The sequence below is a fragment of the Haliotis rubra genome, unplaced genomic scaffold (genome assembly GCF_003918875.1).
Source record: "Haliotis rubra isolate DU_JTF1 unplaced genomic scaffold, ASM391887v1 Scf173, whole genome shotgun sequence".
Taxonomy (NCBI): Eukaryota; Metazoa; Mollusca; class Gastropoda; order Lepetellida; family Haliotidae; genus Haliotis; species Haliotis rubra.
This window is the reverse complement of record NW_025765703.1, coordinates 1,213,595-1,240,606: the sequence shown is the minus strand read 5'-3', so window position 1 is coordinate 1,240,606 and position 27,012 is coordinate 1,213,595. Positions and strand designations below refer to the sequence as shown.

Below are 27,012 nucleotides of genomic sequence, written 5' to 3'. Positions count from 1 at the left end.
TCAACGCGTGGGAACTTTGAAAAGTCCAGCGACTGCAATTGATTATTTTTCTACATCTGTCGCAGTGTACACTTCGATTTTGAATAATGTCTTGATTGGAATGGTCTAAGAATTCAAGAGAAGTTACATCAGTTGAATGACCCTACATATGTCAAGATCAAGTAATCACATGTTAGATGTAAAGTCATTCGCGGGACGCTGTCAAAACATGTAGGGGCGTGTTCTATTTCCATTAGTGGTATTGGCCGGCATGTGATTGACATCAGCATGTGAGGAACTCGATATTGTTTTATGTGTATTGTTGACAATTTGGTTTTGTAATCAACTTGTTTTGTTATGATTGTACTCAATCTAAAGTAAACTATTTCAAAAAGTCTGAAATACTGTTATCGTGCATGGTAAATTTGGCTATGCTGACTTGCAATGGGAGAATAAGTTTATGTTCAAACCCCACACATGTCAAAGTTACTCGTCACCAACAGTCATCAATGATCATGTTACTCCAATTAAGTGTGTTTGGTGTACATGATTCAACTAGAAGGGATCATGGATGTGTAATTACAAGCTAGGACTAGGAGTCCTTCAGTGCATTTGGATTATATAACAAATACTATGAAAGGTAAGTTGCTGTGAACTTAAATATGATGAAATGAGAATCCTTAGCCAGGGTTTCTATTTCAAAAGAGTTAATCTGCTTCAGGAACTGCTTTCTATTTTGCTCATCTATTCACATGATCACACTCACTGCCTCAGGCTTCTGAAAGATTTCTTTTATTTCTCTAACACAACTGGACAACTGAAATTGAATGCATTTGTTGCCATGTTGTCCTTTATCTAAAGAATGATTGTCAAACATTTGCTAAAATTCATCAGGACATTAGATTAATATGCTAACGTATAATAATTGAGGACGTTTCACAAATAAATATTTTTGAAAAGAAGTCTAGGGGACATGTGCAAATATATTTCACATCCCGTCTGATATTGAAGCTAGACCAGCTACACTAATTTTTATTGAATTAAGTATATTGAGGCCTTGTGTAGATAAGAAGATGACAAATGTTACTGGTCAAAATAGACTACATCACTAGACTTCCAATTTTCCTTGGCACAATAAAGTAGTCTCGGGCTAGCAAACAAGTGAGAATTTAGAACACTGCACTAGTAGGCAGCATTTGAAGTTCAGTTTGAAAAATATCTGGGTTCTAGCTGTTATTTGTCGTCATTGATTGTAGTAGTAACTTGGATAATTAGCATATGAACAAGATGCCATTGCTGTTTTGATCATTTTTGTATCAGGTATAGTATTAATAAATACTATGTTATGATTATATTTTCATCAATCCATATGTCTTGAGGGAGGGATGAATCTTCTTGAATACAACCTGAATAGAAGTACATCGTGCAATGCAAACCTGAAAGTACTACTGATGACTATGTGGAACATGAACTAATTCATTTACAAGAGATTAACAAGTTTGTTTTTTGTATTCCTGTTGACAGCTTACATGTATACATAGCATACATAGTGGTGTGGTTACAGTGTTTTTTTTGAAAATACAAGAAATAGAAAAACGTAAGAAAACACAAATCACTCGCTCTCTCATTAATACCCTAAGGCCTTGCATTTCTCTACCATAACATTAACTAATCATTTACAAGTTTTACATACATTGCCCAGGTTCTTTCGAATTCATTAAACTTAAGATTTGTTCCAATATCTGACTTTTTCTTCAAGATAATATTACTTTAATTCCTTCTTGAAGTGTGATAAGATAGGTATTATCTTTTGCAGCTTACATTTATAAATATAATATTTGGCTAGTAGTAGTATCCAGTCAAAGAATCATCAGTATGAAATGTGGGTGAACACCCAAAAATGATCAAATCACGTTGAAGATATAAAATACCTGTGTGTACACAGTTCAACTCCAGCCAATGTGAGAATGTTTGCCAAAAGTTCTTACTTACTCAACAGTTCCAGAAAAGATGAACTATTGATTCAGGTTCTGCCCCACAGAAAGTACATTGATTGCTTTTGACAATGTGCAGTTTAATCAAAAGGTTATTTACAGGTAGAATTCTGTGAAGCAACCTGAATCTTAGTTTGTTATTTAATGTGGTTTTGAATGGTTTAATAAATATATTGAGCCAGTTTATATTGATCAAAATCTCTCTCTCCTTCCCATGTCTCAATTACTTTCAGTTATTAATCATCATTCAGAGGTACAGATAAGCTGCGGTAACTGTGTAAATTACCCAAATATTTATGTGAAAACTCAATTCCTGTTAAGTCTATTGCGTACAAGTACGCTTCAATTTTTGGAAATAGTCAATAGATTTGATATTACATGCGTACAAACAATAATAGATAAAATAACTGAGGTATATTGAGAGTTTCTATTTCAGCACCTGGACTTGGCAACTTGCAGTCTTCTTATCGTTACTCATATAACAGCTCAAATATAAATAACTAACACGTTAACCAACATTTATACTTTAAAATATTTTTACAATTAATGGAAAATGGCAAAATACCCAATTTCGTTTGAGTGAGGTGGGTACAATTTATTTGGTTACTCAAAGGAAAGTTAGGATACCCAATTAAGATGAACACAAGTGAGTACATAACTCAATGACCCAAAAAGTTATCTGTAGCTCTGATTCATTATCTGTTAATCGAAAATAGTATTTTTTATCATTTTATTAACATGAGAAAGTATTCTTAATACAGAGTTTAACAAGTTACACAATCACAATATTTCAGTTGCAGATTTCCCTATGAAAGAAATTTTCATCCTGTGTTATCTACAGTAAAGTCAATGATTCAACAAAAGAGGTTAGATGTCCATTTTTTTTAACATGTTAAACAAGTAGAAGTGTACTCTGTAGGTCCCTTTGCAAATATTACCAGCAATGGGCTGGTATGCAAATATCAGTTTGTTATTATCACTGAGCTCAAACAGTCTATTTCTAACAGTTGTCTAACAGTTTGCTGCTGCTAATGTCAGTTCCACCAGGGATTGCTTTGAGGTGTGATTTATAGATTAAATTCACTGATCTTGATGAAACTATCACGACAAAGAAGAATCTCTTACAAATTAGGGCTGCTAACTACATCATTCCAATCAGATCTCAGTTCTTCAAAATCTTAATAAAGTTATGTAACAAAGTCATATAATTCATGACTTAACCAGTGGTAAAAAAAACATTAACTGGTCTTTTCATCAGTATTTGTAAAAGTATTTCCAAAACAGTTTTAGGTCTGCTTTGCATCAAAACATGTGTCTTCAGCATGTTTCTTACAGTGTGTTTCACTTGAAATGTTATTGTCAAAGACACTTTTTCTGTCAAAATATATTTAGGATGTGTGAGATCCAATATGTCAGCATAGTCAGAACTGTCTGAAACTCAAGTCAGTTGTTCGATCATCAGATCTCTAAACCTGGAAAGTGTTATACAATATCTAGTGACTAAAGAAGTTTTTTTGATACATTGAATATAATGTAAAGGTTTAGTTAAGAACAAAACTACCAAGAGGGAATATATTCTGAGTAAACAGTAACATACACTTTTATCCAGTTTATTCACAGAAACATAGGCCAAGGATGTACAGGAATGATATTCTTAAGAGTACTCAAGTCATTTTTTAACCATATTAGTACATGTGTACATTACTGGTCATTATCAGAACTGATGAAAACCAGATGGGTTTTTTTCAAACCATACCTCTCATTCATGGAATTGACTATTGTTGGTATGATAGTGCACTGTCATCATTAAAAGACCTCGTGTTGTACATTTGAAGTTATATAACAAATCAACTAAACATAACATAACATACATGAAAGAATTTAAATGTGTTTTTATTAGCCAAAGACAATGCAGGATTCAGAAGAAATCAATTTGCATCTCACAGGTAATGCCCGATAAGGTAAATATAAGTTTAATGGTGTTTTTAAGTCTGTTATTTTTCTTTCATATCTGCATCATGTCACAGTATGAATAGAGTAGTGATGAATATTGAGACATGTGTTTTAATATGTGAAACATATCAGAAATAGAGGATATTTCATATGTCTAGTGAAATATGATGTATCTGTCACTGAGGAATGTGAAAAACGTAATATTTTCACAAGTGGTGTGCCAAGACTTTATCCACATACACTTGAAATATTCTGTTCTATATGCTTCCAATTTTGTTTAGTTCATTTAAACATTGTTAATCTGAGAAAATTCCCAACTAAAGACTATTCACTTCTTTGTTCAGGCCCACAGATAAGAAATACAATGTGGTTCTGTATTCGAAAATAAAATATAAATCAAGACAACACATATCTGTATCAGTTGCTATATTTTTATTAATTGTCATTGTTTGAATAAGATCAGCACTTTTTATAATCATTTTTAAATACGGAAGAATCACAAACAAACATGGCACACTGAGAGAAAGAGAAGAGTGCAAATGAGAAAATAATTCACTATTTACAATGTCAAGCATAAATACAGGTAATGACTGGTGCCAATCAAGTGAAATATAATCACTTTTACATGAAATGTCAGTTTTGCACCCTGCCAATGCCTAACTCAAGTATTCTGAAGGTAAATTCGCACAAAGTGAGGTGTGGACCAAAGTGAGGTGTGGACCATCCAATGACCTGGCTTGGTGACCAAATGCATTTGGTGAAATACGTATGTACGTACATTGCCATTTATTATGTTGTTTGATAAGATACTGGACAGAAAACTTTATTGAGGCTTGAAGTAGTTCCACCAAAGTGACACTTCCACAGCTATTAAAAATCACTTTTTTCAAACTCAGAAATCTGTCTTCTGCACTGAAGTATATTATAAAGTGACATATGTATGTACACATGTATTTATTATCATTATTTTCTTTAGGATTTATCATTGTTTCTGTTTCTTATTTGAAACATTTTAACTTGCATTTTATTCCATATCAAAAGAGTATAAGTCTGGCTTTAATCATGTTATTATTAGTAAAACCAGTCTTCATGCTTGCCTGTGCCTTTGGTTACAATTCTAGAATATACACAAATATACTAAACATTCTTGAATACAGTAAGCCAGCAGTCTAATAATGCTAAAATATGTGGGCTGTCGTCTTGTGCTGGTGTAATTAGTTGAGAGGCCTGTAGTTCAGCATACATCTAGCTAGTTGCTAGCACCCGGCTTTATCTGCTTATGAAAAGAACATTTACAGTAGCAGGGGAACATAATCCTGTAATCAGATTTAGAACAATCAGAGACCTATTGAACCTGCACAGATTTTCTCTGTCTTTTCAGACAAGATTAGTACTCCTACATAAATCCATTGCTATACACCATGTTCAATATAGGTATCAAGTAGCCGACTGTGTTTTTGACGGTCTGCTTTAATACACTATCAAGACCTGTTGCATCGTCAGTTAATTCAGTTCTTTCAAATACAATCTGATTATGATTGCACTTTTGTGCACTCTATTTTCTGTGAAAACCGTTGCTAACACTCTGGTATTTTTGGCCAAAAGGAAAATGAATGGAAAATATTTTGTAAGTACCATTTTATCAAACATAATTGGACAGTGGTTCAGCTTTCAGACTGAAAATTAACTGTATAAGTTGTTTTTTAAAATAGTTCTATTATATTATGTGAAACCAGTTAATAATCTTCAGCCAACCAGTTAATCATCTAGTCCAAAGCCTCACTCTTGAAAGATGTATTGGGTATTTTAGTTTGTGAGTTTGGGTTGTTTAGTAATTTAGTGACCTCAGAAGCAAAAATTCAAATTGTATTTTGCAAAGTCCCTATTTGTGGTTATCATTATTTTGACTTATGTTTTGTTTTGTACAGTGGTACAGATAAGCTGCGTATCTCCGTAAAGTACGAAAATATTTATATGAAAACTCAATTCCTATTTAGTCTGTTGTGTACAAGTACGCTTGATGTTTTGTAAATACTCAATAAATGTGATCTTACATGCGTACACACAAAAATGTCAAATCTTAGCTTGTTAATGAGAGAGAATGAAAAAAACATAATAATGCAATATAAATGGTCGTATTGGGTTTCTTTTTTAAAACTAGCTCCTTGATCTGAGCAGTGGCACCAGTATGTCATCTATCCATGATATATTGAATGAAAGTAAGAATATCTTTTAAAAAGTCCCAATTTTAAAAAACTTATTTTTCTGCCAAATTGCATGACAGTGGCGCTTAGTTAGGAATCGCACATAAATCCAAGACTTAAAAAGATTATGAATGACAAAAAGAGGCTAGTAGACCTGTTATACTTAAAAGCAGCAGTAAATGAAAGTCAATATGTAACTAATTTATACTTGGTACTGCAGTATGTTATTATACTTCTTTGATGATTTTAGATTTTAAGAACTTGTGCCTAGTGCCAGGTGCAATTGGCTAGTGTCCTAAGTGTCCAAAATGATCACTTGGTCATTTCTGAAACTTGACTTACCATTTCACAGGTAATAATTCACTTGACACACAAGTATTGAATTAAACCATTAAGTCTGAATACTGTTTAGATGTCCTGTTAAATAGTCCTGTTATTAAAAGACAAGATCTCTATTAAGATTTGTTTATGTGCTTGTTCCAACATGCTGATGTGTATTTCATGCAGTTGAATGAGAGGCATGTGGGCACATTAAGTGAGCCAGCATTCATGGACATAATTGTGCAAACATCTTTTATCCTTCTGAAAGAATTATTTGCAGTTGAATAAATGACTATTGAATGAAAGGGTGCCAAGCCGTCAGTGTGGTGTGAGATACACTGTGAGGCCACATAGAAGGTGGTAGTATGAATTAGGCATAGTGTCCACCTTTGTACTGTTTGCCATGTATAAGGACTTGAGTATAAGGTGCGTGAAAATGTTTCTCTAAAGCCTGTTACTTTAGCCCCTAGTGCAATGAATCTATAAGGTCTGTTAAAAATAGTTCCTTTAACAACACAACAACACAAAACTCTACTGAAACTGATGCTCAACCCTGTCTTTGTGTAATAAGAACCAGTGAATAGTTTGAGCAGAAATTGTCTTGTCTTGTTCTGATATTAGTCGAAAGCTACATAAAACATCTTTCTTTTATCTGTGAAGATTAGCTTGTGTCTGTTGGTGCTGTGCCAAATGATTATTGGTTGGTATTCATCTCCTTCCAAAGGACTTCATCATGAAATCTGCAATTAATGACCATGATTTCTGAATTAAGTGTAAGTTGAATTTCATGACAGGAGTATATTTCTTGTTTAGTTCATTCATTCCAAGTTGCTGTGTATGTGTTTCTGTGATGAAGAAGCATTTCAAAGTTTCACGTAACAAAATATGTTAGATATATATTTCTGAATTTTAACAAAGTCAAGAGCCAGCAACATTATAATAATAATGATAATAATAAAGGCATTTGTAATGTGCTGAATTCCACACCACGGAGGGGCACGCTCAAAGTGCGACAGACTGATTGTTATTACCCTGGATAACCCAAGCTGCTGGGTGAACAGAGGCTATTTTGAACAAGCTCACTTGTGAGACCACATGTATCATATGTGCTTCATTGTGGGGCAGGACTGAAGTACTAGAAACTCAGGTGTCGAGCTGCCAAACATGCTCACCCATCCAAGGACTCTCCGTGCCCATCGTTGCTTAACTTCAACTGATTTGTGACCTGAGCTCTAGGCACAGGACCACACACAACCACATCAACATTCCACAGATGGCTACAGTGTCGTCCAGTTCACATAACTGAACATGTCCTCACTGCTTTTCTCCTGCATCTTCTGATAGTTTCACATTTAATAGTAATATTGTAGCATATATTCACATAATCTATGTGTAATAGAGATATGTTAGGATTTATGGAGGTGAGGTGAAATTGGGTTTAACGTCGTGCTTGAGAATATTTCGCTCATATGACAGCGTGCATGCGTGTGCATGTGTATGTGCGGCTGCTTGTACTAGCCCAGACTTAAGCTTGTTTTTATAGTGCTTGCCCACAGAGATACCATGCTGCAGTGAAGCATGAATACCCCACTCAGACACATTATACTGACTCCGAGCCGACCAGTCCTTGTTATACCCATTAAAGACAAACGCCAGGCAGGGACCAACAAGTACCATATTTTAACGTCTTTTTGTATGATGCGGTCGGGGATCGAACCTGCGACCTTCTGCTCTCCGGACGGACGCTCTAACCACTACCTCACGGAGGCGGTCTATGATTTATGGACATCCCATCTATGCAAGATTGTGTTTAAGTTTAAGATCGAAAGCGTTGATGCAATTCATGATATTTGATTGTGTGGTTTATCAAGATAAAGTATTTTCAACAGTTTTTCTAAGGAAGCAAATTTAGAGGTGGAAGCAAATATAGAGGTGGAAGTCTGTGTAGGAACTCACATTTGTACATGTTGTAAGTCCTAAATAACCATGCTAACACAATGGTGTTACAAATATTACATGTTCCCCAGAAGTAAGTGCATTGTGTCAGCTGGTCCTGGATACAAGCTTCTGTTTGTCACACCTCTCCTTCCCGTCAGACCATTACAGAAAGGTGTGGTGGTAACTGACAGTTAAGAGCTGACAATTGTTGTGATCTGTTACAGCCTTTTCTGTCAATGGCTGTCCCTATCCGCTTGAAGAGCATGCCCGAACACATCAGGGCACAATATGGCTTCCCTTACCCTCAAGTGGAGACCAGGTCCCAAAGACAGCAATGTATGGATGGTAGTCAAGAGTAAGTAGACGTGCCCCACTTGTTGTCTCTGTCACTCTCTATTGGCAGTATATCTGGTTTATGAACATCAAGCTGGACAACACCCTTATATAGAATATAGGGGAGATTTATGTGGCAGGAGATAGCTGAATTTGGAAATGAACTAGGCATATGTGTATTAACAATACCTGTTTATTTTTTCTTTAAACAGTCAAACATCATTGTGTCAAACTTTGATTAGTGGAACTCATGGTTGTCTCAAAGTAAAACCTTGGTCCAAATTTGCTGTTTCATCGTACCTCGGGTAACTCGAAGTATTATGTGGGCCCCTTCAACTTTAACATAACAGTGTTTGACTGTGTGTCAGTTTCATCATATCAAATTGTGTGTTATAAAGATATTTTACTTTTTAATGGCTCATAATGAGACATTCATAAGATAAATCAAGTGAAATATTTATTCCATAATGTAGAATTTATGGGAATCTGTTGTTAGTAGAATATCAGAATCAAGTGATTTCTATGATTTAAACAATGTTACCTCTCTTTTACGCATATTTAAGTTTAAATGTGTCAACTAATCCCTGATTCTTTGTTTTGAATTTTGAAATAATTCCCTTTACAATTTGTTATATATATTCTGACAGAAACAGTGTTTTTATTGCAGATTATGTGAAGACTTACAGATGTTACAATTTCCGAAGACAAAGGTGATTCTGTGGGATCACACAGTCACTGGGCCCCCGTTGTACCTTCACTTTGCCCAGTACAGGTATGTTGATAATATAATAATGAGACGCTGACTTCCACCACAGGGACAATGCTCAAAGCGCTGACATGTGCACAAATATAATCTGATTATTATTACCCCAGATAACCCAAGCAACCTGTAATGGGCTAGAAGGAAAATAGTCACATTACTTATTTCTGCTGGGTGAACAAAGGCAATTTTGAACAAACTCACTTGCCTAAGGCAGAGCTCCAGATAAGATTTAGCTCATGTGGGCACTGTACCCACTGTATGTTTTTGGAGTGGGTATTATGAATGTTGAGTGGGTATTTCATTTTCCGTTACCCACTGCTTTCAAATATGTGGGTATTCTAGTTATTTTACTCACCTAAGTAGATGTCATTGAGTAAGTTTACTCAGCAGGTATGTACTGCCTAATGTCACACCTAATCAAAACCAACTTAAATATAATAGAAATGATTTCATAAAAAATCACTCATCCTATACTGACAGTACAACACTAGACCTATACTAACAGTACAACTTGATAGCAACCGATGTCTTTTTCATTACGCTGAGCAATTTTTATAAATTATTCCGTACACATTTGTTTTAATCTTTTTGCGTATCTAACATTTTTAATGCATAATTGGTACGCAACAATTATTTTTCAATGCGTAATTGGAAATTTTCTATGCGTATTTTACCCGGATAGGCAGCTTATCTGGGCCTCTGCTAAGGTGAGACCACATGTATCACATGTGCTTCATTGTGGGGCAGTACTGAAGTCAAGAAAGTCTCATGAGTCAAGCTGCCAAACATGCTGACCCATCCAAGGACTCTCCACGTCCAACGTTGCTTAACTGATTTGTGACGTGAGCTCTATGCACATGACCACACGCAAGGGATATTGTGGTATGCATATGAAGAAAACCACAATGCTGCATGTACTAATATATATTGATGTATTTCTTCACAAATGGGTGATAGTAATGGATGGATAAGTAGAAGGAAGGACTACAGTCTGTTTGAGACAAAATGATACCGATGAATTGCAATCTAACACAAAAAACAAATAGACATAAAAGAATCAAACCAACACGGACTGCAATAAAAACAACAGACCAACTCTAGAAAAAAATTGCATAATTTTTGTCACAAAAATATAAAAGTTGTTTAAGAAACTATCATCATTTATTTGTGCATTTTCCAAATTTTTAAACTTATCCTATCTCATGACTTGCACCTCTCTTGCTTCGACTTTTAGTAGAACGACTGTAAACTTTTTTCCATAGGCCTCCTTGTCCATTCGCCCGTGCACTCCATGCTGCTCTCCTTAATTAGCTCACGTCACGGCCTCAAATAGATCTGTTCGCCACAAGGTTCAACAACAAACTTCCAAAGTTCGTATCACCAATCCCAGACTCCCTGGCGTGGGACCTCGTCTCAATGCCTACGCGTTCCCCCCTCCAGCTCTGCTACCAAAAGTAATACAGAAACTATTGGCCGCCAGCAACATACTACTGCTTTTGGTGGGACCCTTCTGGCCAGGGAGAAGGTGGTTCGTCAACCTAAGAAGCCTGGCAGAGCCAAACCCAGGACCGCTTCCCAACCGGGACGACCTACTTCTTCAGCCTCACTCAGAACTGCGCCACAGGTCACCTCAGACCCTCAATCTACACGTTTGGCGCATTTTCAGAGGTCTCTCATAGCTAAGGGCTACTCTCGCCGAGTAGCCAAAGCTATCACTTCAGCGCATCGTACTTTGACCCGTTCCTTGTACAACAACAAATGGAAGAAGTTTGAAGACGATTGCAAGCTTAGGGGAATTGCATCTCCCACTTCCACCTCGGCTCAGGTCGTTGCTGAGTTTCTCCAGCATCTCCGCACTACTAAGAAACTCAAGGGTACTACGATAGCTACCTACTTAACCGCCATTAACTCGGTTTTGGCTACCACCACGGGCATGAAGATTTCCACTGTTCCCGAGTTGCAGAGTCTACTACGCTCCTCTAGACTCTCTGACCAGTCCAGGAAGTTCAGACCTCCGGCCTGGGATCTGTCCGTCGTTCTTCGTCATATGATTTTTACAGATTATGAACCTTTAGAAGACAAGGACTTCGAACAAGTGACATTCAAGACATTCTTCCTGGTAGCTTTGGCTACCGCTGCTCGTATATCTGAACTGCATGCGTTTGATGTCTATCGGGTGCGGTTCGAGCGGAAGAAGCATGGCAAGGCTTTCCTGGGTCTCCGCTGGGACTTCATTGCGAAAAACCAACTGCCAGGGCAACCAGACCGGATGTTTACCATTCCCCCGTTGTCCACCATTCTTGGGCCTGATGATAATGAAGATTTGACACTCTGCCCTGTTAGGGCTCTACACGTTTACCTTGCTGCCTCAAAGGATCGTCGACGGCTATGGAAGCGCTTCTTCATACCCTTGTCGAACGCTTTAAGAACTGAGGTTTCCCAGCCTTCTGGATGCGTGCCATGATCCTGCGAGTCTACACTTTTGCAGGGTTGCCTCCTCCAGCCGCTTCCAATCTTCATGAGACTTGTGCACTAGCCTCGATGATGGCCCTCCATAGCAACTGCTCCTTGACCGCTATCATGGAAGGTTGCTTCTGGCGTTCTGACACAGTCTTCTGTTCACATTACCTGCGAGACCTGTCTGTCACGGATGTCCAGGGACTACACCAGTTCGGACCACTTGTACTGGCTCAGCAGCTTACATCGGCCCAACAACGCAGATGAGTGATGGTTCCGCATTCGCGTTACTACTTCCCTGTATATACTGAATAAAAGTTGAACTGGCTCTCAACCTTTTGTTCTCATTATATGGGTTTAAGAACTACTTCGCTTGGCCTCCATACCAAGGCATCGGAATACGGCCACCTAGCGTGGCCCTACGGACCTGAGGCACAATCAGTATGACGATGCAGAGGCGTTCGACATTCACGCTTACTGACCTCTACTCCACGGAGCAATTGCGTCAGTGAAGTGTGACACTCCCGAATTCCAGTGGATTTCGTTGCGTTCTGCCTCCAAAGTTGCCGGGCACATACTTTGACTAAGCTTAGGCAAAGGAGTGAGGGTCAATTTGATGCTGCCCGGAACTGAACGTTAAACCTTGGAGATGTCGAGTTGTGTTTCTCTTTCACCCGCCGCGGTCGGTGTCTGGGGGGCCTTCTTGAAGCAGGGGCTGGCCCGATTCTAGTCGCAAGACTTTAATTATGGGGGTACCTTGTAAATCGTGGCGAGGCTTACTTGCCGAGTTGCGTCCCTTGTCTTGTACAAGGTTATGGCCGAACACCACATCGCTCAGGAGCACCCATCTCCCTGGGAGTCGTTGTGCTTAGTAAGCCAAGGGGTTCCGGAGAACCCACTACAAGCATAGGAGTTGCGTGCATGCATAACAGGCCTTCCTTGTACATCGCTATCTACGGTTGTCATCAGTCCACACAGCTCCAAGACCAGCTGTTCGCACTGTCCAGTAGAAGGGTAATCTGCGGCCCGCCGTCCAACCCTGGGATAAGTGCAAGTCGTGAGATAGGATAAGTTTAAAAAATTTAATATAAATTGTATATATTTATATACTTATCCTATCTCACGCGATGGATGCCCGCCCGGCCTCCCCACTACTCAGATTACAACGTTGGCTCCAAGATGAGAATGATCATTCAAGGTAGTCACGCGTGGGCAATTAGTGGAGCATGCTGCAAGCTTTATTAGGAACTATGAAGCTAATTAAGGAGAGCAGCATGGAGTGCACGGGCGAATGGACAAGGAGGCCTATGGAAAAAAGTTTACAGTCGTTCCACTAAAAGTCGAAGCAAGAGAGAGAGGTGCAAATCGTGAGATAGGATAAGTATATAAATATACAATTTATATTAAAATTTCCAAGTTTGTTACAAGGGCGCGCATTGGCAACTAAAGGAACAGCGCAAAAAGCGAGATGCACATGTGTTAACGGGTTCTTAACAAATTTTTGGAGCTGGCGAGCTGTGCCCCAGCTGCACAGGCAGTGCGCTGTATGTACTTAGTAATTGCATACTTGGGTCACCCCTGTCATTTTCATCCTTGAAGAAATCATAGATTTTGTAAATTATAGACTTTCATTTTCTCTTACTTTGTCAATCAGCAGTAATCACGTTTCTAACGTCACTAATGCACGTGCATCTCGCTTTTCGCGCTGTTCCTTTAGTTGCCAATGCACCCTTGTAACAAACTTGGAAAACGCTCAAATAAATGATGACAGATTCTTAAACAACTTTTTTATTTTCGTGACAAAAATTATGCAATTTGGAGTTGGTCTGTTGTTTTTATTGCAGTCCTTGTTGGTTTGATTCTTTCTATTTGTTTTTGTGTTAGATTGCAATTCATCGGTATCATTTTGTCACAAACGGACTGTAGGTGTAACATGACAATCAGCTTAAAATGTTCCTAGTCTCATACACAATTAACTTTTAGAATAACTTGATCAATTATGGGTGTTGCCCCACAGTTGGTCACAATATAATAAACTGCTGGTATAGACAGTGGTGTTATTGTGGAAAATGAAAATTTTCAGTGTTTATGTGAGGTTAGAATCTGAAAACCATTTCTGCAAGTTTTTCAATGCTGATGAACTGATCATGACACTTATTTCATGACCCCGTTTGATATATATCACTGTATACATGGTATATGTGATGGATGAACAGCTGTTAGTGTGAGAGACTCCTCATTAACTCCAATCACTGTCATGTAATCACTGAATTGTTGGTTCATATAACATTATGTGGCTGATAGAATGTTCATGCTGTAATAGAAGGCATCTATCATGTCAGAATGCCACAAACTTGTCAGAGGGTTTCACAAAGTACATGACCAAAACTATCAGTTGTCAGACTTCATTTTGTGGATTGGTGTGGGCTGGCAATTAGGTGCCTCAATCTCAGAGTATGGGCTTGAATCCCAGATGGATCTCAGCCCCCAAACATACTACAATCTGTATTTGACTGAGAAAGTGTAATGCCAAAACATAACATAGGTTATAATATAAGTAAAATAGGTTAAACAATTAAATATGGAGCATGTGGTCTCTATTTTGAATCCCAAGTCAAGTATTTGTAGTAATATAGTAATGGTAATGTTTTCTCTTGATTGAAATTATTTGTTGCTTATGTATGGTTACTCTACAGGACATAGTTTCCCTGTCATATACTTGACAGTTGAAATAGCAGCCCTTCTCTAACAAGTGTAGAAGTGAGCACAGCTCACATACCCCCGCTTCCCACTTTGGGACATGGAAATGACTGATATTGATATATATAATGTGACAAGGATCAGCAGCTCACAAGACTTTCTCTTTGACTCTACTAAACTTTATATACATGTTAGATAATAGTTTTGGCATGTACTGATTACGGTAATAATTTATGGAAACTAAATTCTTTTGTGTTTCCATTGAAACCTGACATACGATTGAACTTGACTGTCTCATGTTGCACACAATGAAGTGGACGTAGATGAAGATTGCTATTTTTTAGCACATGGCATATCTGTGGGTCATGATTAACTTGTGTATTAAGTTTGGTGAACCTAGCATGTATAGTTTCGATGATATGCCGTGGTCAGGTAACCATCAAACACATTTTGCATGTACCTAGCATGAACCTAGCATGTAAACTTTAAGAGATATGCTCCGGACAAAACCATCACACATTTGGCACTAAGTTATGTTTCCATGGAAACAGCAAAAAAACAAAATTCTGAAAAACCTTTGAAATAGCAAAAGGCACATCAATTGGTAATGATTAACATGTGTGTGAAGTTTGGTGAACCTAGCATGTAAACTTTAAGAGATATGCTCCGGACAAAGTTTTGGGACGGAAGGACGGACGGACAGAATGAACGCTATATACCCCCGTTACTTCGTAGCGGGGGTATAAATATGTAACTTTAAGATACTAAGCTGAAAACAAAAAGACACATCTTGCCTGAGAACATGTACAGTGGAAATATATATGCATGTTTTCTGTATTTGTAGGAAACCTCGGATATGTCTATCAGAAAAAGTGTTGCGAATTGCTCACCGTCAGTGTATGAGCTGTGGTCAGGCTCGTGACTGTGTCCTGATTGGAAGCCTCATTGTTGACGATGGTAGGTGCCTGCATTTTAGCATTGTATACAAAGCTTGTCAGAGTTAAAATAGATACAGTTAATTTACTTTGAGTTTTTGATATTTCAAACAATCTAGATATCTACCAGATATAACCTGAAGACTGATACATGTTTTTTGTCTTGTGTTTTCCAAAAGGATATCTTTAGGGTTTCATACTATCTTTGCTTTTTGACATTGTTGTACTCTTGGGAACTCTGCAATGAAGAATAGTATGGTTACCAGTACGTAATATATGTGAATGTATTTCATAGATGGAGATGGTATGATGTTCAGCATCGACCGATTAGATAATAGACCTAGCAGTGCTTCCACCTTGAAGAACCTGGCACCTGGTGATGTGATGATCCCAGTACTGGTAAGCAGTGAAATAGTACCATTCACATTGAGATCATCTGGATTAGCACATTTAAGGATTAATGAATCAGTGTTGTAGAGTAATGCCCTTTGTAGACATGTACAGTCAGTACATGTAAATATTTACAGATAATTTATATTCAGTTGAGTGTTCATGGTATGGTCTTGATCTACTAATCATAATTTAGAGATGTTCTTATGTAATTTTATAATATGTTGGTTTTCGTTATTACTTATTCTGTTTTTCATGACAGATGAGTGTCAATGGCAGTTCTAGAAGTGGCAGTTCAGTGGAAGACTACACTAATGCACTCAAGGTATGTACATTGGGGGTCAACATATAGAAGGGGACACTATCTCCAACCGGGACACCAGGTTTCCTTTAAGAAAATTGGTCTTACTGTTGTTATGGTATTGCACTAAAAGGAGACAGATCATTCAAGGATTAACATTGTTGTACCAAATTAAGTCCTTGTCCATTTCACACGGTGCATTCTAAAACATTCAGTATTTCTTCTTCCATGAATACATCTGTTTGCTAACAGGAAGCATGATCAAACTGTGTAGCTGTTTGTTTTTCAGTTATTAAAACATCGCTGTGAGAGCAGGGAGGCTGTGGATGTATGTAACTTTCTACTCACCAAAGGCTGGTGTAATTTCCACAGTCGTGGGGACCAGTCCATTGCTCACCTTGACTTCGATGTTGTCACATTAAACACAGTCATCAAGGCATCTCCTATACAACCAGTTCCAATTATACCTACAGCACTTTCTAAAAACCTTGCCGGTCCGAGGAGTATCAGCCATGTGCAGGGGACTCCCAAGAGTGGGTAAGCCAGATGTACCTTTCTTCCATCATCTTGATGTTTGTAGTTCTGTACTTTTGACAGACTGGTACATACTGTGGGATTTTGGTGTAAGAATTGTATGACAATATTCTAGATTTATGTTCTTTTCTTGTGTGTGAAGAAATTTGTTTTTTTATGTTTAATGCTGCACACAGCAGTATTCCAGTTGCATGTTTGCAGCTTGTTAATTATCAAGACAAACTAGTGGTTGATATTATGAGCATGCAGGTGATAACATGCAATCAACCAAACCACCAAGCCTTACAGCCTGATCCATTTGTTCTTGCGAGGGTGAGCATATGTTCACAAACCAAAATGGATGACAAAGTGTCTCATGATTTAACGAGGAAGGTATGTTTTGTGCTGATCAAAATATTGGTAAGCTGTTATTTTTGTGCTGATCAAAATATTGATAAGCTGTTATGTATTTCTTGTCTATACAATCAGTGAATGTTGTTGGTCTGCTATTGATGGTTTATATTTCATTATGCCAGCTACCTAACAATGGACCACACACGGAAACTGTTGCTGGTCCTCGAATCGGATCCCAAAGTGCTTAATCTTCCTGTTGTTGGCATGTAAGTCAATTTTATAGTTACACATGTTACACTTCTCTGAGCAATGACTGGCAGCCTTGTAGAACAGTCTTATGCCACCCTGACACTTGCATGATTTTCGTGCCCAGAGTTGTGTGCCAATGATGAAATTCTTTGGGAACGAGTGAGGAGTGTGTGAAGGGTGTTGGTGTGCGTGCCATGTTGTAAAGAGAATATTTTTAAATTTTCAAAAATTTGGCACGCTTCAATGTTCTTGCCACTCATTGCGAACACTGGCGACAGTGTGTGTCAATGCTTGCCATGGGAATCCACCACACGCTCTGACACACCATACCATGCATTATTCACGAACTGTCCACGTTGTGGGTGTGCCTGGTCGCGCTGTGTTCATGTATTCGGGTGTGTCACAGAGCGGTCGTGCAGTCGTTAGAGTGTTGTCACAAGTTTTTCATGTGTTCTTGGCACACCCAGCTCATTGCAGGGACAAACATCGTGCATGTGCCAAGGTGGCGTTATTTTCTCCACTATGCCAGAAAGAAATGGAGAACTCTAACGCTGACAGAACACATCTTTTTAAGTGCGTTTTAGGAAATAAAAAGTGTAAAATACTATTTCATTTGAACATACCAATAATTCGTTCATGAAAACTGGTTTAGTTCCATTTAAGAAAACACCTGCTGGTCTATAAAATATATTGTTCTGTGGTTTAATTTTCAGCTGGGTGTCAGGAGTAGCAATGGTTCACCACCCGTTCGTGTGGGCTAGCTGTATTCGCTACCTCCATAACAAGGCCCTCCAAGACAGGTGGGTTACATGGCATGTTTGTGTCCCAGCTGGTCTCAATGTGTCATTCTCAGATGAATATAGATTACAATTACAATATGAAGAAATTTGTTGCTCTTCCTTTTTCTATGGGGATATTTTTCTTGCATCTCATTCTGCAGATGGTTAATCACCCATGTATTTTGGGTTTTTTTAGAGTTAGCAGCATTTATTAACTACATTTTCTGAAGCATAACCTGGACAAATGAAGTAGTTAATATAAACTGGAACAGTTTCATACTTTCAATTTACTTTACAGGGTGTGTAGTCCACCGGAAGGGTTCTTGGTGGTACTGTACAGCCCCCTCCATTCTCGCCCAGAATTCTATGAGTGCAACACCAACACTGGAAACAACAAGCTCAACTTTGACCTGTATGGTGGATATGAAGCAACAAACCTCAACACAGTAAGATATTTCTTTCATCAATGGTAGAGCGGGAGGTTTCTTGTGCTGCCCCTGTGTTGGTTGAAGAGACTGCCAAGTTGATCAGACTTGCTGACTAGGTGTATTGTGTGTCATGGTGCCCTGACAAAGTGGATTATTGATCACTGGATTGGCAGGTCCAAATTTACAGGTTGCATTGTGTAGCTGAAATGTAACTAAATGTGGGATTAAACAACATACATGACTTAAGATTTACTCATTATCAGTTACTAATAGCATAACATGACTTTATCTTCTTTCATGATCAAATGATTGTTTCCATTGTGAACCCCAAACTACACATTCACTTGCACCAGCAAATAAGTGTTAAGTAATTTGGTACAACAAAGGTTTGGCCAGATAGCACTGTGGACAAGAGATTGATGGTCAGTATGTTGCTTTCTAGGGTGCTGTGAGTCTACAGAATGGACTTTTAGAGTGTGAACTGACCAGTGTCCAGCAGGGGAAGAAGCGGGAGGTTTTTGATGCTGCCCTCACCCACACTAAACAGTCAATGTGAGTGGGAGTTATGTATCTCTGTATTGAACATTTAGAACAGTTCTTGGTTGTACTTTTGTGTTCATTTCATTCAAGTGAACACACAAGGAAAATAATCATGACTAGATATCTTGTAATGTAACAAAAAAGTAAAGACTGTGTCTCAGAGTTGGGTTTGAAGTTAAAATGTTTTTGTTTGTTTTTTGTTTACATACGGTCAATCATGAAGATGTATTTCTTAAGAACTTTTTCACCATATCAATTATTACATTCTTATTATATTTATATTGTAAGGAAAATGAGTAGGGTTGCCATGTGTGTGTGTGTGTGTGAGTGAAAAAGAACACACCACTATAGACGTGAAGCATGTGAATATTTATGTTGAATCAGGAGTGAGGTGTGTCCCCAGACCCAGGAACAAGAGCGTGGTGCAGGTTCAGAGGATATTGTACCCAGATCAATGCCAGCTCCACATCAAGCCAGGGTAAGCCAAGGAGGTGTTCAAGACATAGGGATGTCCTTGGGTCTCTGAGTTTCAGTTTTGCCATTTCAGTCCTAAGACCCACTAAGTCTTTGGTTCTTTTCATTAGGATTTTGGCATGAGTGCAATGACTTCAATCAATATATATATATTTTTAATACAGTGTATAAAACCATTATTTATCCTTATCCTGATCATACAGCTCGCTTCTCTCTCCTTTGTCCAGAGTTATAGTGGAAACTTTCTGTTACTAACAGAAGAAAACAATTTGTGGCTTGAATTATCTCTTCAGGCTTTTTAAATATCGTATCTATCAGTATTAGTAAATTTAGGATATTTTTCAACATTAAACATCTACATGAAAATCTGTTCTACAAGTAAACATAGAATACTGGATTGGGATCCTCACCCAATCTGCTCATGTGAGCCAAAGCATTGTAACAAAATGGAGAGAGTGAACATCACCAGCTTGGTCATGTGACTTTTGAAGTCAAAATTAACAGTAACGGCATTTACAATTTCAGATGTTTTCAGCTCAACCAATGGTACCAGAGGTTTCGCTGTATTTTCCTGATTCTCCTCAACAAAGTATGCCATCCACTGTTAGATTACAAGTTGGTAAATCTCAAGGTCAGGCCCAGAAGAAGCACTCACAAGTGCCACAGGATTTGGTACGGCATATGACATTCAGTCCTCCTGTGACACCAAGACTAAATAGTGATGAGGCTGATCTCTCCACTCCCAGGAGCCATCCAGACATGTCACACAGTGGGATGCCTCCACCACACAAACATGTTGCATTTACCAGGCATGTCGAAATGTCACAGCCCAGCTCAATTCCACCTTCTCAGGGTCCTGGAACAGTGAATGGCGGTGACAGTGTTAATATGGATGATGTAATGCATGGACAATACAATCAGGGTCCCCAAATACAAAATGAACATAAGCAGCAGAATTCTGTGCCAAGTAGATGTGAAAATTATCAAGGTGACCAGAATAGGCATTTTAGCAAACAGGGTTTCGTTGATCCAAGAATGATTCAGCATGTTCAGAATGCAATTAACCAAAATGTACAGGATGTGAACATTAACCAGAACTGTTACCCATACAATCAACCGAGACAATTGAATGGAAATGCTCACCAGCATTCTGTTATAACTCCTCACAAGTCAAATAGTGCTCTTACCCTCCCACATGTACAGTTGCCCTCTCACAAGCCACAACTACCTACTGCCCAGCAATCTAGCATTCCATCTTTTGGGCCTCACTTACCACATCAGAGTGGGCCTGTACCCCAGGGGCAACGGCCCCAGCCAACTCAGCTTCCGTCTGCTTCACTCTCAGCACCTACCTCGGCTTCCAGTGTACCCACTCAGTACACACAACTCAATAGTGCTTTTACTCCTAACCCTCACCAGGGAGGGCATATAGCTCACCACCAACCACAAGTGACAGGGTATCCTTCTCAGCAAAATCTGCTTGGCTATATACCTCAGCTCCAGACTTCCTATTCATCTAGTCGAGTTCACACAGAAAGCACTTGTAGTGGTAAATCTAGTGATGACAGTGGTCTGAGTGTCACACCAGACAGATCCAACCCATCTCCTAAAACAGGCAGTCCCAACACTCCAGACAAGACCAACTCTAATCTCCCTTCTGGGCTAGACACTATAAACTGGGAACAGGTGCCCCCTGAGATCTATCAGTTGATCTTGGCCCAGAATGCTCAACTTCAGCAACTACAAACTCAGATGCAACAGCTCCTTAAACAACAGTCCCCCGCACAGACTACTCCAACACCACGTACAGTTCAAACAGAATCTGGGATTGGAGTGTCACCAAGTACAAGAGAAACGTGTGAAACAGCTGTCAACACAACGCTGTTCTTCCCAAGCCCTGGAGAAACTACTATTCGTCCTGATGTCCAATCAGTGTCTCTCCAGACCAGCCCTGTAAAGGCCAAATCACCACAGTCTTCATCAATGGTCCACCATCAACAAGAACCTGAATCCCAGCCCAGCAGCTCAACGCAAACACCTGTGGAGATTCGGCACAAGGGAGCGCTACCCCTCAACAGCACACAGCAGAGATGACAACGACCAGCATGACATCACACAGGGGGACTTGACAGCTGTGGTGGACAACATCAATCTACACAATCAGACAGTTGATAGTGTCCAGTCAGAGCTCATACTGGACATGCCAAGCTACCAGTCGTCACCTACCAGGTGTGTAGTAGTATCAACAGTCATGCAATAGAATGCTACTCTTATAAAGCTCTTTCTTATCTGAGGTTGGCAACTGTGTCTATCACAATTTACTGTGAAAAGTTAGGTTCCATAATAAAGTCTGGATACTGTTATTGTGGGTTCAATCTTAACCTTTGTTTTTCTGCACCACAGGTTGCAGCAAAGTTGGAAATAATCATTTTGGTCTCACTTCACATTTTACCCGACATGTATAAATACTGTTAATCCCAACTCATTCCCTTATCTATGATTCACCTCATAGTTGTAATAGTATCTGTTGCTGTTAGTGATTTTTTACATTAAGTTTTGATGTATTGTACAAGTGTAGTTGTTGGCTACTTCTTTGGAAAAGGTGAATGTTTGTTTGCCTGTGTGTAAGGTTAATTATCCTCCAACATGAAACGTCTGTCCCTCCGCTTCTCAATGAGGACACATTTTCTCAAAAACTACTTAATTTAGAGAACTGAAATTTTACACTCTAAAATGAGTTCGAAACCAGTTGGCATGAATCATATTTTACGATGAAGGGGCCATTATTCACATCTATTCATATACCTTTTATGAAGACCGTGATCCTTGTGCCTATCCCTTCTGATGGCTTAATATGATCACTTTTTCTATGGGTTAACATTTACTTCCATATTTATCCTTATTAACACTGTTGTTATTTCCAGTCGTTCACCAAAGGATTCCGGGTCTCTTGATGGCAGCTATCAGACGAGCCCCATCAGTGCCAGCATGTGTGGCAATAGCAAGGTGAGCCTCAAAACAGTCTCCTCTCACCTTGATGTCTGAATACTTTCTTAGTGTTGGTAGAAGAGTACCCACAATGTTGCAGTAAAAACCATTTACAGGAGATAACAGATGTTCCTTGTGCAGAAGTACCAGGACTACAAAATAGTCTTATTTCACATAACAGAAGAAGCAAGCAAAGAATTGCTGTCCACGTTTGGAAGAATTTGAAACATATGCATTTTCATTTCACAGGAATCGTCTTCCCGGGGGGAGGAAGGAGAAAGTGAAGTTTTGGATGAAGCTTACTATGAACACTTGCTGGTAAGATCATGGAAATATGTATTTAGTACTTTGTACATTCTAATACAAGTTCAGATGTGCATACACGTGTGCTGTTAATATTGACAAGCAAATTATTATTATATATAACAGAATCTTTTATAAATTATATGAAAAGTAAGACCTCTATGTTCAATGTGTTTCACAAATGAGAACCTTCCTGCAAATACATGCATAAAATATTATAGTAAATACTGTGTAAAGTTAAATCTTAATGTTATTATGTAAAGAAAAACATAAGTAAATGATAATCCTTAGCAATTGCAATTAGCATTATTGCTCCTTAAATTAACAATAGTATAAGGCTTTTCCTGGGTTCTTTTAATCTCATTACGTCTGTGGGTGTATTAGATCCTGGAGAAAATCCAATGGCTTAGCGTTTTAGGAGTTAATTAGGAGATATGTGTTCCATGTTTTCAATGTAGAGCTAGGATCAGTAGATTTAACTATGCTAAATTATGGAACCTAACACACTGCATGAGGCCTCTGATACTTAATTAAGTGTGTTTTTAATCTATAGGTTACCTAGCTCTACATTGTGAACAAAGTATGTCCGTCTTCATTCAACTTTTGAAAACTAACGTGAACTCTTTGGTTTTCATAAATATATTTAGTGGAGCAGCTGTTGATCTAAATTATATAATCACAACACATAGATTTTTTACAAAATATGGCGCTGCATATGCTTGACTAGTTTGTTTATGCCATAATACTTCACTCCAACATATGACAGACATTGAAAGCATGTAGCACAGCAGGTCAATAAGCTAACATGATGTGGACACCTCTAAGGAAAACTAAGCAAGCCTTGTGAAGCTTTCATTCTACTCCTCACATCACTAACTTGATTTGATATTGCTCATTATAACACTTAAGATATGCAGAAAAATCACCAAATTCCAAAATTTGTCCTCAAAATTTGAAATACTTCTTCTTCATAGATTTCTACTGTGTTTCCTTCACAAAATGTATTTCCACATAGCCATTAAAACTGAAGAAACCGAATCTTGGGAGTTTTTTTACCTACAGCTGTACATAAAGTTATTTGAAAATGCCTGCTGACTTGAACTGGAAAAGAAGTACTATTATTCTAGGAATGATACCTTCTGTTCCAGTCAGAGGCGTTTTCTTGGATTTGATAACTCTGACCAATCCTAAGGCAATTTCATAGTAGAATGTTACATGGTAGGAATATTACCCCAGTAATGTGTCCTCATACTGATCATTATTATATTTTGCTTTGATTTATAAACTCAGTGTATTGCTGGATATGTCTGTAAGAATATCAAATTGTACCTTTTGGGTTTAATGGAGATATTTGTAAAGCACTGACTAACTATTTCTCCCTCCCTCCTCCAGGGTAATATTAGACAGCTGTTGGGTAAGCACAGTGATGTGACTGAGTTCACCAATGAGACAACAGATCTGCAGATGAAGCTGCCAGAATCGACTCAAGGGGACACAACCCTGCCTGGCCTCCCTGTCACACCCAGTATCAAAGCCTCTGGGTCTGCCGGACCTGCACGTGCACTTCTGTCTAACCTACAGTAAGTAAATCTCAGATTACAACAACTGAGTTTGTAGAATCTACATGCCAAGTTCCAGGTGTGTCCAAAAATTATTCTTGGTCTGCTGTCACCATGCACAGATGGACAGGTCTACTGAGGTCATCTTATGAAGTTGTTCCAATAAATGTCAAGTCCTGTAAGAAATGTTTTTGAAAAGAAACATATGAATGTTTTTGACAATTGGCACTGTTGGGGCTGCCCCTAATTTTGCAAGTACTTCAAAACATCTTGAGTTTAAACAGGGATTTACAGGACGCAAATTCCTGCATCCTATATGCACAAAATTTGACAATGGACACAACGAAATTTATTAGCGCGTCCACAGGGACTCAGAAAAAGTCCAAATACTTTTTGTAAAAATTCCCATGATGTGACAATAAGTTAATACTGAGTTTGCTTCTAGCTGGGTTATGGTATTATTTGCAATTTAATTACTGTAACAATGTGATGATGATGATACTCAATACAATAACAGTATTAATAATAATATTTAAGTGTCTAGGATGCCCATTTTGTTGTCAAGGACCCCTGAAAATTAAGAGTATGAGTCCCAGGGACCCTCAGATACAGGACTCAGGTAAATCCCTGAGTTTCACAATTTTCACAAATATTACCAATCACTGATTTGTTCCCAGGTTGAGAAATGGAGCTGACACAACCTTTATCCCTCGCATCAACTATCTGTCCATGATGCTGGAATCTGACTCGGACACATCCATGGAGATCAATGCAATGGCCCTAAAGTACCTGAATGATGAGCAGCTCACACAACTAGGCAAAATGAGAAAGAACTCCCTCAACCTCCCCAAACAGGTATCCCAGACTGCACTGCTGCGAAGAGTCCTCATGTCAGACACCACTATGTCGCCAGATGTGTCACAATATGGTATGTCTTCTAACAACATCACCATGGGAACACAGAAGTATTTAGAGAAATATGGTTTGTTGAACTCCACTAATGGTACAGCTTTAACAGATAAAACTGTAACAGATGAAACGCTTCAGTTAAAAGTAGACTACAGTATGGCAGCTTCTCCAGATCGATTAAGGGGTTACAATGTAGCTTCCCTAGCAGGCCACTCAAGGGACCACAGCACAGATGTACGAAGTCCATTGTGTGAAAGGACAAACAGAGTTGACAACTACTCAGGGTATTCCAGTAGCAGTAATGGGTCAAAGAGTCCTATCAAGAAAGACTTTGTCGCCTACTCGCCATCACCTCGGGATCCAAGAAGGCATTATCCAACATCTCCAATAAAGCGTCATGTATCCCCTCAACATACAGTCCACAGAGAAGAGGATTCCTCACCAGGATTATCCAATCATTGCAGGCGCTATGAGGAGCCCTTGAACCAGCATAGATACCCTAACTCCGACACAAGTGAATTCCAAGTGTTCAATACAACAGAAACAACAGACAATATTCTAGACATAGATAAACTTAGGCAAATGCCAAAGCTGTTATAGTAATGGCTTTTATTAGGTTCAATAAATAAATTATTTAGATTAGGAAAATATATTTCTTATACTCAAATATAATTGTGGTATCTATTTAAGTTAATGTTTTTAATTAGCACAATACATTTTGTATTTTGATTGCATAGATATTTTGTCATAGGATATTATCTAAGAGAATAGAATCATTTCAATACTGGGTAGACTGTATCAAGAACATATATCCAGCATATTTTTAGAAGTCTTTGTCAAAGTAACAATAAATAATTGTGTGGCGGTTCTGAAAAAAGGCCAATGTCCAAATATACCCTATGGGCTTCCAAAACTTCTCATGCTTGGACGCAAACACTGTTCAAAATAGTGCCTAGAAGTTGGTGTGCTAGTTGAATAAAAGTGTTGTGGTTCTTGGACTTTTGACATAAACTGATATTCTCACTCTTGTCGGAGGTGTGTGCATGTGAATGATATGGATGAAGTGTGGGAGAAAAGTTTTTAATTGTATATTTTCCTTGACTGTGATATTTTTCTATTCAGATCTTAGGTGCATTGGTACTTAGTGTCTTAGTGTGTTCAATCATTCAGGCAGATGAAGTCACTTCTTTCACAAAATTATACAGATGGTAATTTCACAATGTATCTGAATTACTCATGATACAGTACATCTGATATCTGAAATGTTATCCAGCAGGCAATCCAAACCTTCCTGTTACTCTAGAAGGCCCATGATATTAACAGCCCTCTCAAATAATGGAAAGGTGTTTTGAAAGGCCACTGAATTGTATTGAAGTTATTGTGTAAGTAAATATTAATTGCTGGTCACATTTCTGTATTGTTGCACATCTGAAAAATAGGAATGTTTAAATCACTGATGAATGTTTGTTTTTGAACTGCCACAATGGATAAAGCATGTTTAAGTTTTAAGATGGTTCTTACATGTTGAACGAATGTCAGCGATTTCCTCCATGACTCACAGGCCAGACATATGTAGATTTGTTTTTAAATGTTTTATAGTTTTGTTATGTACATAATATCCTAATTTAATAAATTATTTTTAATATTA

General features: G+C 38.3%; 1 protein-coding gene across 1 annotated transcript; it reads left to right on the top strand.

Annotated features, from left to right (window-relative positions):
• Nucleotides 1-533: 533 nt before the first annotated feature.
• Nucleotides 534-27,012, top strand: LOC124272812 (SCL-interrupting locus protein homolog). Its single transcript, XM_046708028.1, is given in 18 exon segments — nucleotides 534-619; nucleotides 8,614-8,744; nucleotides 9,390-9,494; nucleotides 15,487-15,599; nucleotides 15,873-15,976; nucleotides 16,230-16,292; nucleotides 16,558-16,805; nucleotides 17,318-17,401; nucleotides 18,098-18,184; nucleotides 18,462-18,609; nucleotides 19,034-19,143; nucleotides 19,516-19,609; nucleotides 20,131-21,690; nucleotides 21,692-21,834; nucleotides 22,530-22,611; nucleotides 22,843-22,911; nucleotides 24,289-24,476; nucleotides 25,133-27,012. Coding segments are annotated over 17 exon segments (4,149 nt in total). The 5' UTR covers nucleotides 534-619; nucleotides 8,614-8,625; the 3' UTR covers nucleotides 25,965-27,012.